The sequence below is a fragment of the Mastigoproctus giganteus genome, chromosome 1 (assembly GCF_048544385.1).
Source record: "Mastigoproctus giganteus isolate SK-2022 chromosome 1, ASM4854438v1, whole genome shotgun sequence".
Classification (NCBI taxonomy): domain Eukaryota; kingdom Metazoa; phylum Arthropoda; class Arachnida; order Uropygi; family Thelyphonidae; genus Mastigoproctus; species Mastigoproctus giganteus.
The window spans coordinates 232,057,571-232,074,849 of record NC_143575.1 but is presented as its reverse complement, the minus strand read 5'-3'; the positions used below and the strand labels follow the sequence as shown (position 1 = coordinate 232,074,849).

Sequence of the window (17,279 nt, the reverse complement as noted above, 5' to 3'; positions counted from 1 at the left end):
TGAGGATCAGTGGAATGGCCTTGGCAATCCCCTGATCTTTACACCTATGGACTTTTACCTGTGGGACCATCTCATAGCCAAGGTGTATACTGTGTAATGTCAAGCATGTTTAAGAATGGACTGTCATTGCATGCAGTAACATCACGTCTCAAACTATATATGTTGTTCTGCACTGAAAAAAATGTTGCCTCATTGTGTTCCTGTGAATGGTGCACATACTGAACATATTTGATCCCTAATGTTCCAGACTTATGAAACACCATGTACATATATGAAGTCATCAGAATGGGAAAAAAAAAAAAAAAAAAAAAAGAGAAAGGTAAACTGCAGCCATTATCAACCCACTGCAGGATGGAAGCCTCCTCAACAATTCATGCTGAGGGAAATAGACCATAATCTGCCACGCTGGTCCAGTGCGGGATGGCAGATCGACCATATTTAGCAATCAGGGGCTTGAACCCTGGTCTACTCAAGGAGCGTGTGCTACTGCACTCCCGCTCCTGACCACTCAGCTATGGAGAATGAATGAATGATGAATCCAAGTATTCAACTTAATGAAAAAAATAACTTCTATAAATACAATGCTGATGATCAAATAATAATATATGATAATAAAAAATAAAAAAAATAAAATTTACAAAAATTGTAATTGCCAAAAATAAAATCTAAAAATCTTAATATCAAAAAACTAAAACAATGGCAGTTAAAGGGCATTTGCCTTTAACTGCCATTCACATAAAACATATGAAACTAACTTTGATGTAAATGGAAAAACACAAAAATGACAAATCAATATCTACATAGCACTATAAGAACTCTGAAATGCAAAACATGGAAAGAAACTTATATCTGTTGAAGTAAAATATTTCTTATACCTGACTGGGTAAATCACCAAATCTGAACTCTGCTGAGTAATGAGCTCTTCATCATCTTTAAACCACTGATAGGATGGTTTTGGATATCCTTCGGCATGGCATGTCAAAACTAGTCGAGAAGCAACTCCTACCTCTACATCTGATTTTGGATGTTCTATAATGTTTAAAGGTTCTGAAAGAGTGGTAAATTTTCTTCATTATCCCTTATACACAGTTGAAGAACTTTTCTCAAATAAATGAGCATAAAACAAGATTGTGGCTAACATGAATAAAATTACAGCAAAACAGTATTTGTTTGTACAAATTTACATCAATTTGTACAAACAAGGTTTACATCAAATTGAACTTTCACTTAATACTGAATCACTGAATATCCGAAAGCAGTGAATGTCCAGACTATGCAAACATACAGCACAGAAAACTGGATATAATGATTTGCAAGTCCCCATCCAGTAAAATTCTGTCAAATGATCTCATTATTAGAAATAACAGTCAAATTGCAGACATCAGATTTTCAGGAAAATCAACATTCATTTTAAAAATCAAGAATTTCAAGGGTACATAATATTTTGATGGCATTAAGGGAGAAACTTAATATCATGACAGAAATATAGTAATTATTGTATTTCTGTCATGACTGATTGTAATCAATCAAAATCCTGTTTGATAATTAAAAGTGATTATAATCACTTTTGATTATAAAGCAGACAATTACTATTAATTATATGTTTACTTTCAGCCAATGTCAGGAGATGATCATCTCCACACAAATTTAAAAAATTGACTCATACTAAACTCATTCTGTATCTTCCTCGTTGTTCCAACCTAGGATTGGGTCAGATGAATCAAAGCCTTCCAATCTTTTTCTATCTTCCCAAATCTTACCTTCTGTCATTCTCTCTCTCTCTCACCCAATTCCCTTCATTTCCACATCTTCCCTAATCTGCTCTCTCCATCTTTTCTGGGGGCTTCTTCTCAGCCTCTTGTTGTCCTAAAAATTCTAGATTAAATTCATTAATCTAGAATTTTCGTTCAGACTGGAATGTGGAATAGGTGTCTCATCAGCATTAATTTTAAACAAATCAAAAGCTGTAATGATGGATAAAAATTCAAAATGGACTTTTTGCTGTTGAACACATGAAACACATGTAAAAGCCATGTAGGTATCTAGCATGCTACCTTTTTTTTTTTTTTTTTTTTAGTATCAAATTCAACTTGATATAGTATAACAGATATTGCAACTGGATATAATTCATAACCAACTTCCATGAATAAAATTCCAATTATGAAGTACTGTTAACTTCTGATATGGTCTACAAAGCATACACTTGTAGACCACATATTTTAGCATTAGCATTAGTAGAGGCATATGATGCAAGAAAGCATGCTTATGCAGCATCAGCCAAAAAAAAAAAAACCCACTTCCACTTCACCCCTCCGTTCATTCGAAATACCTGTCCAGCTAAGCCTTAAATTTATTTAGGCTATCAACTTCCACGACAAAGGATGGAAGTCTATTCCACCAACCAACTACCCGCTGGCTAAATGCAAATTTCCGCACGTCTATCCTACATCTGTCTTTCCTCAATTTGAATTTATGCCCTCTCAGGTGATTATTCTGAGCAAGAGGAAGAATCCCATCAGCATTGAGCATGCCCAAACCATCCAAGGCTTTATACACCTCTATCAGATCACCTCGCTGGTGCCTTATCTCCAGACACTGTAATTTGCAAAACTTAAGCCTTTCTTCATAAGAGTATCCCTTTGTTCCATTCACTAATCTTGTTTCCATTCTCTGTACTCGTTCCAGCAGCTCTACATCCTTCTTGAAATGAGGCCTCCAGACCTGTATGTAGTACTCAAGGTGTGGCCTGACCATTGCCTTATACAAGCGAATAATCACCTCCTTATTCCTGCTAGAAAAATTCCTGTACATCATTACAAGACACCATGAGCTACTCTTGCAGCCCGTCTGTACTGCTCAGAGAACTTCATATCTGCCTGCACAATTACCCCCAAGTCCTTTTCATTCTCTACCACTGTCAGTGTAGTACCACAGAGTTGATACGTTGCTCTGGGGTTGCTGTTTCCCATATGTAGTACTTTACATTTGTCAATGTTAAACTTCATTTGCCACCTCTCAGCCCATCTGCTCAACCTTTCCACATCCTGTTGCAGCAGCAGTGTCAGTAGTGTCCTTGACAACCCTGGCAACCTTTGTATCGTCTGCAAACTTGGACATTAAGCTTGATATACCATCATCAATATCATTTATAAATACAGAAAACAATAATGGACCCAACACTGAACCCTGAGGAACTCCGCTAATAACATTAGTCCACAATGAGCAGTGTCCATTGATTACCACTCTCTGTATTCTCCCCCTCAACCACCCCTTTATCCATAGCAGCAATTTGCCTCCAATGCCACACTGTTCCAATTTCTGCAGCAGTCTTCCATGTGCAACAGTATCAAAAGCCTTTCTAAGATCCAAGTATATAATATCAAAGTTATTCCCTGCATCCAGTTCTTTTGTGACTGCATCATAGTATCCAATCAAATTGGTCAGGCAAGACTTCCCCTTAACAGAACCGTGCTAAGTCCGAGCTATAACTGAAGTCTTGTCTAGATGATCCTGCAGTGCTTCTTTAACCAGTGCCTCCATTAATTTTCCTGGAACAGAAGTTAAACTCACAGGTCTATAAAATTACTTGTGTCGGCCTTTGATCCTCCTTTGTGAATTGGGGTCACATTTGCACATCTCCAGTCTGTGGGTACCTCCCCTGAGTCCAAGGAAGCTCTCATAATTATGGCTAAGGGGTTGCTTACTTCCTTTTCTGCCTCCTTAAATATAACTGGATAGATCCCATCCACCCCAGGTGCCTTTCTTGTGTTTATCTTCAACAATTTCTCCTCCACTTTATTCTCAGTTATTACAAGATTCTCTAGCTTACTGCCAGAGTTTCCAAGATAAGTTCTTTGAACGCTTCCCATTTTGAATTTGCTGTTGGTAACATCTTCGGTTGGTCCCACTGTATAGAATCTAGATACTGTCTCAGACCACTGTAGTCGCCTTTACGAAAGCAATAATCCTTACCTTTACCCCTGATGGTAGTTACCTCTTTGAGTAAATCCCACTTCAGCACACTGTGATCACTGCCACCTAGTAGTTCCTTTATCTGCAGATTCTTAATGCATGAAGAATCACTACTGATAATCAAATCAAGAGTATTACTCCCTCTAGTTGCCTCCCGAACATGCTGATGTAGAAAACAATCATCCAATAAATCCACAAAAGCCTTGCTAGTGTGTGTGTGACTAACCCACAAATTCCAGTCAATATCTGGGAAATTAAAATCCCCCATTATAAGATTCTCTGATTTACTGGCCCACTCTATTTGCCTGTACAGTTTCTTATTATACTCTTCAGAGTCATTAGGCCTATAGCACACTCCTACTCTCAATTTTGAACTCCCAATGCTTATGTCACACCAAACTGACTCGACACTGCACTGTCCAGCGATGTCGACTGGCTTCACTTCCTTGGATTTTATGTGTTTCTTAACTAATAGCATAACCCCTCCTCCCTTCCTATCTATTCTTTCTGTAGACGTTGTACTCCCCAAATTCCAGTTCTGCATTCCTTATATCTGTGTGATACGTCTCTGATATCCCAACAATATCCACCTTTGATGCTTTGAGCAATACCTCAAATTCATCGAATTTATTTACCAAACTCCTAGCTTTGGTGTACACAGAAGTATACATGCACCTGTTTCTATTCTTAGCTACCCTAACACAACCCATGTGTTTACTTGTACCGCAATGACTCCCAGCAGTCTCTGAAATTTCCTGCATCTTGTTTTTCAGGCTTCTGCTCATTCCAATAGTAGCAGTGCAAGAATCACTTTCACCTCTGCCAGTGGCTACTTTTTTATTTTTATTTTTTTATTTGTTATTTGTTTTTTTTTTTTTTGTTTTTTTTTAAGGAGCATTAGCAACTAAGGCCATATTGCTCCGGGATATGTGGTGGTCATTCCCTGACCTTTCCGCATCCTCCGTATTTGGTGGTGACAGGCTCGAACCCCGGTCTAATCAAGAAGCATGTGCTATGCACTGCTGCTCCTTCCCACCTGGCTACAGAGGTGTCGCTACTGTTAATCTATTAGTCTTTGTATCCGTCCCCCAAGCTAGCAGTTTTCCGACCCACCTAACACTGCCTCAATAGCATCAGCAATCGAGGCAGTGTTAGGTGCAAATATTCTTGCACCCTTTCTATTTAAGTGTACCCCATCCCTGTAGAAGCAGTCTCTCTCTCCTGTTAACAAGTACAGTCCAGGCTGAATAAAAATTCTACCCCTTGAGCCTTGCACAATCTTTCCGGGGCCGAATTGATCGACAAGGCTCTCATCATATACTCCCTCCTATTGTGTCTGGGCAGAATTGCAGACACTTTCAAATTCAACACTAATTCATGGCTTTTTTTCAACAGTGACCTGTACTTGTTAAGTAATTCTGCCGGTCTCCTACTCTTGATATTATTAGTGCCAACGTGTACAACAACTCTATCACCTTTTGTGCCCTTAAAAGATGATATCCGCTCTACAACGTCATCAACCTTTGCCCCTGGCAGACATACCCTTAAATGCATTTATTTTCTGAGGAAAGTTGTGTATAAAACTCAAACAACTTAAGTAGTGTACACTGTGGGAGTTAGCAGTAGTGGCAAATGATGCAAGTAAGCAAGCTTATATAGCTTACATCAGCCAAAAAAAAAAAAAAAAAACCCCTACACACCTTGCCCATTCATACCCTCCAAGAATTTGCCTAGTTCTTCCTTGTATTTATTCAAACCATTCACTTCTACAACAATAGATGGAAGTATGGTCCAAAAATCAGCCACCCGCTGGCTGAAGGCAAACTTCCGCATATCTATTCTGCAACCATCCTTCCTCAAATGAAATTTATGTCCGTTCACTTTTGTAGTCTCAGAAAGAGAAAGAATGGCATTCACATTCAGCTTACTCAATCCATTCAGGCCTTAAACATCTCAATCAGAGCTCCCCGCTGGTGCCTAGTCTCCAGTAGCTGCAATTCGCAGAACTGGAGCCTTTCTAGGTAAGACCACCCTTTTGTTATTTTCACCAATCTGGTTACCCTTTTCTGCACCCGCTGTTTGTTTGTTTGTTATTTGGAGCATTAGCAACTAAGGCCATATTGCTCCGGGGATATGCGGTGGTCATTCCCTGACCTTTCCGCATCCTCCGTATTTGGTGGGCACGGGCTCTGGTCTAATCAAGAAGCGTGTGCTTCGCACTGCTGCTCCTGCCCACCTGACTATGGAGGTGCCTCTGCACCCGCTCCAACAGATGTAAATTCTTCCTGTGCGTAATGTTTAAGAAGCTATCAGAGAACGGATGGATGAATAGTTCCCTTAACAATGGATCGAAGGTGAGGGCAGTGGAATGGCCACTGTAATCTCCTAACTTTACATCTTTGGACTTTTAAAAGTAACTGTTTTCATATCACTGTGCATACCTCACAAGGTAATAAAATTAATGTTTTGTAATAATTTACTTATTTCTTTTTGGGTTTTAATAACGATTCAAATAGAACATGTATTTCACATTTCTGCTGTGAATAATGTAATAGGCAAATAGTAATAATTCATGATTTATATACAGGCAGTTCCAGCTTTATGAATTCTGTTTTTCTAAATATCAGGTATTAACAAAATTGAAAATATGAACCATTACTTGCAATAAATAAATGCTAAACATGCATAAATAAATACAGCATTTCAAAACACGTGCGTAGCTATACAATACATTACCACTGTACATGTGTTTATTTGTTCAGGCAGAGATAAGGAGGGAGGTCCAACTCTTAAAGAATTTTGGAAAGAATTCCATATTTTAGATGAAATCAAAATAATAAAACGAGCTTGGGACAAAATTACAGAGAAGAACATGAAGGGTGTTTGGAATAAACTCTGTAATTATTTTATTGATAAATTTCAAGGATTTCAAGAATCAGCAGAGATCGTACAAAATGAAACAGAAGCAGTCGCTAATATTGCTAACCAACTGCAGCTTGAAGTTTCTACAACTGATGTCACTGATCTGCTTCAAACACACAATGGAGAGCTCAAAAAGAAGACCTCCTTGAAATGGCAAAATGTGAAGAAGCTGAGAAAGAAGAAGATTTAACAGCTGAAACTCCTGTTCATTCTTTCACTCTCAAAAGGGGCTTGAAGAAGCTTTTCAACAAAGAAAAAGTAATTGAGATTTTCGAGTCACAAGATTCAAATTTAAAGCGCACTAGAAAAGTAGCTACAGATTTTAAAAAATGCTTATGCATGCTATCGTGAAATTTATAAAGAAAGGAGAAGACTGTCTTGGAAACAAATGACTCAAAGCATTTCCGAAGAAAATGAAGACTCCTTGTGCTTCCAACAAACCGAGTGTCAAGCCAACAATAAGTGAAGAACTATCAAGTCTGCATTTAGTCGATGAAGAATAAACATTCTTTAACATTTGTATGACATAAATAATTTCTTTATTACTATAATCTGCTTGATTTTAAAGACTGATTTCATTTCTTTGGATAAATAAATCATTGCTTAAGCATAAACTATTCTTTTGTTAACCTTTATTTAACATTAATATGGTCAAATTTCATTGCTGAGAATGTAACCTCTGTTTTTAACATTACGTCTATGGGAAAAATATTCCTGCTTTACAAGGATGCGGGGCACCTCCGTAGCCAAGTGGGCAGGAGCAGCAGTGCGTAGCACATGCTTCTTGATTAGATCGGGGTTCGAGCCCATGCCCACCAAATACGGAGGGTGCGGAAAGGTCAGGGAATGACCACCGCATATCCCTGGAGCAATATGGCCTTAGTTGCTAATGCTCCTAAAAACCAAATAACAAACAAACAAGCGTGCGGTATGAATGAATTAACTTGTAAAGTCGGGGGCTACCTGTATTTAGTAAACTAACAAAAAAAAAAACAAGCTTCTCAAAATATCAACTTTCATATGCTTCCATAACCTGAGAACGTTTCTGTGAATTACCCATTCATTCTATCAATGACAAAAAACCAAGATATTAAATATACCAAGATATTAAGATTCTTAGCAAAGCTTATTATCTTAGTACTCATCTCTAGATCCGTATTGGTTAGGGTTAAATTTACATAAAGGAGAGTAAAAGATTTCAATTATATTAATAGATTAGTTAATTTAAAAACATGTCTCTAGGAAGAGGGGTGCACCACCGTTTTCCTGATTTATAAAATTATATGAAGAAAGTTTGCGTGTTGAAAAACCTTCATATAATTTGATAAATGACAACCAGGAAAAAGGTGGTGCACTCCCTCTTCCTAGAGACATGTTTTTAAATTAACTAATCTATTAATATAATTGAAAACTTTTACTTTCCTTTATGTAAATTTAACCCTAACCAATACGGATCTAGAGGTGAGTACTAAGATAATAAGCTTTGCTAAGAATCTTAATAGATAATCAACAGTACTTCAAGCTTTCAGCTGTAAAATTAGTCAACATATATCAATATATCAATGACAAAAAACCAACCACTGGATATTATGTTTGTTGCACAGCAACAAACATAATATCCAGCGCTTTAGCTACAACATATGGTATATATAGATAGCCTATTATGTTATATGTATGAAAAAAAGAATTGCTAGATTTGTTTCTCCAATTTTAATAAAATTCTGGAAGGTTAGCAAATCTTTATAAAAGAGTTAAACATAAAATTTCATGAACATTCATCAATTTTGAATTGACTCGTTAAATGCAGATGGATGGACACAATGAAGACCGTGTTTGTTGGTCATTGATTACTGGAACAGGTTGCCTTCACAGGTAAGTTAAGGCTGACAGTTTGAATAAATTCAAAGGTCAACTGGATAGTTATCTATGTGAGGAGGGACACTCATTTTTTTTTTTTTTTTTAACCCTGGCCAGTGCAGCAAAAGCCTGTGGCTTCCTTGCAAAATATGGCTATTATTAATATTAGGACAATAAGCATATGCAAACAAGCCTGAAATATTACTTTACAAAAAATGTTAGTTTTTTATTTTTATTTTAAATTCTGCTTTGAAGATTTTATTCAACATCGATGAATAAAAGAATAGAATAAATACCAGTGCTTACTCCTTGCCCAACTGTCCCACTCACACAGAAAGAAAGCCTTTTTTGTGTGTCAGATTTGTGTTCAAGTGATATGCATATCGCTAAATTCAGCACAGATCAACCAACCATGTTCTTCATATTTAATATTTGTCAACAACTTCGAGTTCTCATATGTTTCTTTCAAATGCACAGAGTGAGCTACTGAAATTGATCCATGTTTATTTGTATTGTAGAGCAACACACCTTTGAGACTCCTCTTTGATCAATCAATAAAGTCTCCACTGTGTAGGATTGTAACTAATTCCTAAATAGTTCATTAAGTAATTTATATAACTGCAAAAAACCACAGAATCATTCTCAGAAAAGTAGGGTACTAGTTCTCGTTCTGTGTCTGTACTATAGGAAAAATGTCCTCCTATGTGCTGGAAGAGTTTTGACTTAATTCAAAAATAGATTTAAATTTATCAAAGGAATCTTCAGAACCAAGGAGTTCTGCAGATTCCTTTGGTAAATTTAAATCTGTAACCAGATCACTGAGTTCATGCTGTGAAAACAGTTGAGGTCTGGACTCGATGTCACCAGGCATGTAGATTTCCGTTTCATCTTCTGAAGCTTCACTTTCAGCACTCTTTGCTGCTACGCTGTCCAATATAAATGGAGGGCAGGTTATCTCCAAGTAGGACTAGTCTAATGGCAGATGGAATATTAGGATACACAATGCCCTTACGCTTTGCACTGTATCCCTAAACATTAACTAAGCAAAAGTAAGTGATCACAGTGGTTTGTAGGCTTCCACCAAACCATGAGAGTTGCAAATGGCATAGCCTTCTTTTTATCATTTTTCCAGAATCTCAATGCTTCAACAGAGGTTCGGTAAACTTTATGTGGAGTCCATTGTTTATCTTGGTCATGAGTTTCACTCAAAAAGATACATAATACACATTTTTTTTTTTTACGAATTCTGTAATATCTTACCTCTACTTGAGGGCTACATAACTTCCACAATCTGAACTTACTTTGTTATATTCCACAAATATAACAAAATAAGTTCAGATTGTTCAAACACTTGTGTGAAGACATTTTACTCACTTTTCAACAAAAGTTTGACATGATAACCTCAAAAATAAATGGAGCTCAAACTGATGAACACTGCTGGATGGAGCTCTCAAGACTAAGAAACAACTGACTGAAGGTAGTGTTGCCAACAATGTGGAAATTTAGTTTACAAATTCTCAGCATTTATTCCTAACATATTACATTCAATAATACAACTCACAACGTCAACTTAAGTGATCTGTGAAAAAATGGTATGTGATAGAAAAAAAACAAATAACATTTCTGAAATTAGGATATAAAACTGAGTTAAAAACAGGTTTAAATTATGTTAGGGTTAAAAACAGCTATTAGTTTACAAACATTGAAAACCATGCAGAGTGGTGTAATTACTCACCATACCCTTTGATTCTCCCCTGTGTAAATTGGAGATATCTGTACATCTCCAGTACATAAGGACCTCCTCTGAGTTCAAGGATGCTCTCATAATGAGAGCATCCTTGAACTCAGAGAAAGGTTTACCTTCTTTGCTACTTCTTTTAATACAATTGTACAGATTCAACCAGTCCGATGTGCTTTATTTATTGTCACTTCAACAATTTCTCTTCCACTTTCCTCTTAGTTATCATTGACAGAATCTCATTAGCAGTCCTAAAATCATTTAGGTCTCAGTTATATATTAATATATTTCTGGTATGCCCATCCATAAACACTTCTTCATGAGTGAATGTATGTTTAGTCCTAAATACTTCTTCATGAGTGTGAGCAACTAGAAGAGAATCATTAGATATGAATGACATAGCTAGTAGACCAATGTAGCTCATTCCTTCCCTTTTAGTGTTAATATAAACAAAGAACTCATTGTTCCTTTTCTTTGCAATCCTAGCTAAATGCCTTCTCATAATTTACCTTAGCGTGCCTAACCCCCTTTGTGATTTAACTGCTGACTAATTTGTACTTACTGTATGTTTCTGTTGTTGTTGTTGTTTGGTTTTTAGGAGCATTAGCAACTAAGGCCATATTGCTCCAGGTGTATGTTTCTGTGTCCCCTGATAATTTATAATTATACCATGATTTTTTTTTTTTCTGTCACTAGTCTCATCAGTTCATTTGGCATCCATTTAGGTGTAAACCTTGAACAGTATCTCTTAATTGGTATGAATAGCATGGTTTCTTCTACAATTACTTACCCTGATTGCGTCCCATTTAGAATTTTCAGTTGATATTATTTTCAGTTATTCCCACTGAAAAGGCTTTAAAAACTAAGACCTTGTTAAAAACATTGTTGTCATCTTTACAAAGCAAAATCCCTTCTCTTTACCCTTGATAGTAGTTACATCTTTATGTAAAGATGTAACTACTGTCCCACATCAATACACTGTGATCACTGTCACCTAGTAGTTTTTAATTGCAGATTTTTAATGCATGAAGAGTCACTGCGAATATCAGATCAAGAGCACTGCTTTCCCTTGTAGCCTAACATGCTGGGGTATAAGGCAGTCTTTCAATAAACCCAGAAAGGTTCTGCTATTGTACAGATAACCATCAGATCAATGTTCCACTCGATAGCTAGAAAGTTATATATCCCCATTATAAGACATGTTGATTTACTAGCCCATTCTATTTGTCTGTATAGCTCTTCATTATACTCATCAAAGTCATTTTGCCTTTAACATACTCCTATCTTCATTTTAATTTTTTTCCTGTTTGTTTGTTTGTTATTTGGTTTTTAGGAGCATTAGCAACTAAGGCCATATTGCTCCGGGATATGCGGTGGTCATTCCCTGAATGACCTTTCCGCATCCTCCGTATTTGGTGGTCACGGGCTCGAACCCCGGTCTAATCAAGAAGCGTGTGCTACGCACTGCTGCTCCTTCCCACCTGGCTACGGAGGCGCCCTTTTTTTTTTTTTTTTCCTGTGCTTATGTAACTGACACCAGGCATACTCCTTTAGAGTCTATATGTTTTTTTTTTTAATCATGAGCATAACTCGTCTCCTCCCTCTTGTTTTGTCTACCCTTTCTGTAAACATTCTGCATCTGGATTACAGTAATCCTACATTAAACTATCAACTGGAGATAATACAGTGCTTAAAAAAGATCTAAGAGTTGTAATATTGAGCAATTTAATAATTAGGGAATATGTTCTCTTTCTAGGTTGATGCAAACATGGGTAATACAGACTGTCTTGTAAAAGAGTAATCAGCTACTGGAATGTATTATCACCTAGTAATCTTGTAGAGTCAAAAGAGTATATATAATATATATTTAAAACAGACTTAGTTAATATATGGAATAAGCAGATAAAATATTAAACTAGAGAAACAAGCTTTTTTCATAGAAAATGCTTCATGCACTTTGCATCTTTAGATAGCTTTCATTATAATACTAAACCTACTATTCAAATTTTTTAACTCAAAAGTTCAGCACATTGTTTAGTTCAAAAAGTTTGGCTTGTTCTATTAAGAACAGGGCTTTTTCATCTTCATTTTGATGAAGGTAGTATGTGCTTTTTTTTTAATATTGATGTAGTTATCTCTTGAGAATTCATGTCATGAAACTGATAGAGAAGAAACCAGCAATTTCCAATGCATAAAGGTCTTCAATTCAAATGAAACATCAGGATAATTCAATACAATGGTTGTTTGATTTTAGTTGAGAAGCAAGATGTTTTTGTAAGGCAAAAGCGACATTTGTTGAACTGATTTGCTTGCTCCTGCCCTACTATGGAAACAAAAAGGCATCACACATCTCTCTATACCTTGTAGACAGGCCAACGTTTAGACTGATGTAAATTTTCCAGACATAGAAGAGAAATTATCCATGATTATCATTCTTTAAGAATAACAGCTTTAACACATAAGTGAGTAGTTAATTGCATGCATGCTAAATTCTATATTCTGACCTCATGGGTAACTGATACATTGCTAGCTTTGCAGGGAGAGAATACATCCCATTTTGTGATTAAGAATCACTGAAGATCAATTATTTCTTCTTTGACAACAGCATTTGGTAGGTTCTCACATTGAACTGACACTACAAAATATTTATTTCTTTATCTTTGATGAAACTGAGGAGTACTGAAAACAACTTTCTTTACTTTTTTTTTTTTTTTTGCAAAATAAATTAATTTCAATTAGCATCAAAAAAACTTATTCACTAAACAGTGCTACTGCATGATGAATTGGTTCTCCAAATTATATTTAAAGTTAAATATGATTAATAAAACAGAGCTGTGATGCTCAATGAGTTGTACACTGTATATTAATTTATAGAAAAATAAGAGAAATTTACCTCAATATTTTGCATAGAACACTGCTTTTTTTTTTTTTTAGGTAAATTTCTCTTATTTTTTTATGAATTAAAGTTAAATAATATAAAACTTAACACTTCAAAAAACTCAGCTGGCAACTTGCTATCAACAAATTCTGTTTGTAGCCAGCAGACTTGTCTGTTGTAAGGAAAAGTGTTTTGATTCTAAAAACTCAGAATAAAAAATAAATATTTGAAGTTGTAATACTTCACTGGATCATATCAGTAAACAAATCACCTTTGTGGCACAATGCTGGCAGAAATACACTAATGTTTTCACATTCATGATATACTTCTTTGTACTCATCTCTCATTTATCATTCATAATCGTAATTGACAAGGAAAGTAGCCTTTAATTTATTACCATGAGCGATTAATAAATTAATAAAATTGTTTTTGGCTTGTATTTCTAGATCATCAACATTGTGAGCCAGAGCAGTTGCTATCCCATACATTTTCTTTGTAAATAAATCACTAATGATAGTTTTTATAAACTAAGTTCTTTTACTAATCTTTGTTGCTTTCTAAATTGAGAGAGGGTACCATGGGCTGTTTCACATGTACTATGTTGGAAATGAAAACCCTGCTGAATAAAGTTTGCTCTTTTTATGGCTAACTGAACAATTATGGCAAACTATTCTCAGGTGTTTATTATAACTATATTTTTTAACAAAAATAAGAAGAAATTAGCAGAATTTTAAAAAATTTAAATTTTAACATAATTTTACTATTTTCTTTCATAATGAAAAAGATGGGGGAAAAAAAAGCAAGTTAGAAATATGCACTGGTATTTATTTTGATAAAATCCTTACCATCTGATTTTAAACATAAAAGAGCAGGCTCACATTTCATTTCTTCTAACCATGTCACCATTTTTCCTACAGTAACCCCTCGAGCACCAAGATGAAGTATCAATCCTTTTGAAGGTGTCATATATGGTCGTAAAGGTTGTGCCAATTCTTCTGCCAACCTTGTGCTGAAATTTAAATTCAAAAATAAAGCCATAGGCAAGAACATAATGAAACAATAATTTCATTTTTAATAAATATTAAAGATCATCAATAGTGACCACTAGAACTCATAAACATAAAAACAGATTAAGCCTTTATAATTATCTTATTATAAGAAAAACAAAGGAAAAAAAAAAACACATCGCACATCTTTCTGGTCATAATGAGATCAACTGTCATGTACTGTAGTTGGTTTGGCACATCCATCCTTGGGAAAAGTCTATATTTATAAATTTAAATCCTGACAACTAATGGGATGAAAATTTTTCCAACCTTTTCAAAGAGCACTGGTCTCAAAAACGGTTGGTGGAAGAATATTATAATCAGTAGACCTTCCAACTTCTTAAAGTTCAATTCTTTCATCTCAAAACAAATAATACCTTTGCAACACACATCTCAAAACACATTTTCAATGTGTATAATTTACTAAGTACACATATTAAAGTAAAATATGTCTATAATTTAATCCTTCAACAGGATGCATGTTTATCTATCCCACTAGTTTTTGACAGTTCAAAAAACGTGATTAATAAAAATGTGATTTAACAAAAATGCTTGAGCGGTACCCGTGAAGCACCCCTTTTTGCTTTAATCATAAAAATTTATTTTTTATTTTTTTTTTACTAAATTCAAAATGATGATCTAATTAATTATGATTTGCTAAACTTATTTAAAAAATACTGAACAAAAATAAATGATAAGAACAATAATAATAAAAAAGAATGTTTTCATGGGATTTCTTAAAATTTAGAACATTTCTCCCTTAAACTGAAATGTAGATCCTTGTTGTGTAATAGATACCAAGCTGTAGCATTCTTGGACAACTTAATGTCCAAAGAAATGAAAGGCTGAAGTGCAAGCAGTTTTGAGAGGAGGGGGAATGGGGGTACCAGAGCTGCAGATGCTTTGGCTCTCAGCCTGAAGCATTTATCCTATTGGTCTGTCTGATTGCAATTTTTTTTTTTTTAATACTTTCAACAGGAAAGAAAATTTGCTTCCTTCAAATTCATCTTAATTTAAATTTCAGTCAGCATTCAAATTCATTTTGTCATTCTAATTCAACTTCAAATGTTCCATTAATATTCAGTTGGTTCACTCAAATTTGAATACATCAGTTGAAATATACATGTTTATACTATACCTCGTAACTAATTTATTCAGAGTGTTCCAAGTCACACGTTCTGTTCTCTTTTCCAAGAATGCATTTTTCTCTTTGCAGTCAGCAGGACAATTAACTTTATTACAATAACATTCAAAAATAACAGTAAGTTGGTGCTTCTAGTCATCAATCAGTTTTTTTTGAGGTAATAAAGATAAGAAATAGTTTCAATACAATTATACTGCAGTCACAGCATGGATTTGTTAAGAGAATCTTGTCTGACCAATCTGATTGGATACTATGACACAATAACAAAAGGAACTGGATGCATAAAATAATTTTGATGCCAAAATTATTTGATTCTGATATCAAAATTCGGAAAAGCATTTTGGTACCGTTGCACATGAAAAGACTGTTTAATTCAGCATGGCATTATGGGAAAGTTACTGCTACGGAAAAAGGGGTGGCCTCTGTAGCCGAGTGGTCAGGAGCGGGAGTGCAGTAGCACACACTCTTTGATTAGACTAGGGTTCAAGCCCCTGACTGCCAAATACAGTCGATCTTCCAACCCGCACTATTTCAATAAACATGAATAGTTGAGAAGGCTTCAATTCTGCAGTGGATTGATAATGGCTGCAGTTTACTTTTATGGAAAAAGGCATGATTGAGTCATAGAAGACAGAGTAGTTATCAATGAGCACTGCTTCATGGACTAATGTTATTAGTGAAGTGCCCTGAGATTCAGTACTGGGTACATTGCTGTTTTCTATATTTATTAATGATATTGATCAAGTCATATCTAGGCTTAATGCTTAAGTTTGCAGATAATGTGACGGTTGGTAAGGTGGTTAACAACAGTAATCAGTTTATGCTAATGCAATAAGATCTAGACAAATTAGGTAGATGGGTTGAGAAGTGGCAATTGAAATTTAATATTGACAAACGCAAGGTAGTTCATATAGGGAGCAGTAATACCAGATTAACAAACCTACAGGATGGCGGGAAATGAAAAAGAGTAGTGGTATTTGTGCAGTAAAATATGAAGTTTTGAGCAGTACAGACAGGCTGTCAGGGTAGCTCGTGGTTGTGCCAACGACAGGAATTTTGTCAGCATGGATAAGGAGGTGATTATCACATTTGCAATGGTAAGGCAACATCTTGAGTATACTGCAAGCAGATTTGGAGGCTTAATTTTGGGAAGGATGTCGATCTGTTGGAATGGGTACAGAGAAGAGATTAGAGGAACAAAAGAGCACTCTTATCAGGAAAGGCTTCAGTTCTGCACATTACAGCACCTGGAAATTAGGCACCTGCAAGGAGATCTGACTGGCTTTGAATGGACTATGTAAGGTCAATGCTATGGAACCCTTCCTCTTGCTCAGACTACACATGAGGTAGCATATATCCAAACTGAGGAAAGATGGGTGCAGGATAAACATGAAAAAATTTGCCTTCAGCTAGCAGGTGGTCGAATGTTGGAACAAACTCCCATGTGGCATTATGGAGGTGGGTAGTTTGAATAAATTCAAAGAACTAGACACTTTTTTATCATTTTATTTTTATTATTTTATTATTTTTTTATTATTTTGCAAATGATATCTTGTATCATTTGCAAAATAATCTTCACTGCTTTTTTAACTGAAAAGGAAAACAAAAAGAAAAGTTTTCTGATTACAGTACAGAAAATTTGAAAAACCCCAGCAAGTTTGGGGTTTTTCAGAGACATTGTTCCTTTGTTTTATTAGCAGCCTGTCACATAAACTGATATTT

General features: G+C 35.5%; 1 protein-coding gene across 2 annotated transcripts in view; it reads right to left on the bottom strand.

The window, feature by feature from the left end:
• The window catches only part of LOC150091601 (mucosa-associated lymphoid tissue lymphoma translocation protein 1-like), a 143,114-nt gene that overhangs the window by 104,543 nt on the left and 21,292 nt on the right, over positions 1-17,279 (bottom strand). For both annotated transcript variants that reach the window (XM_090384838.1, XM_090384845.1), the window contains exons 3-4: positions 14,213-14,376; positions 876-1,047 (exon numbers count right to left, since the gene is read on the bottom strand). In XM_090384838.1, coding sequence (XP_090240964.1) covers positions 876-1,047; positions 14,213-14,376 — 336 coding nt within the window. The remainder of the gene's footprint in view (positions 1-875; positions 1,048-14,212; positions 14,377-17,279) is intronic.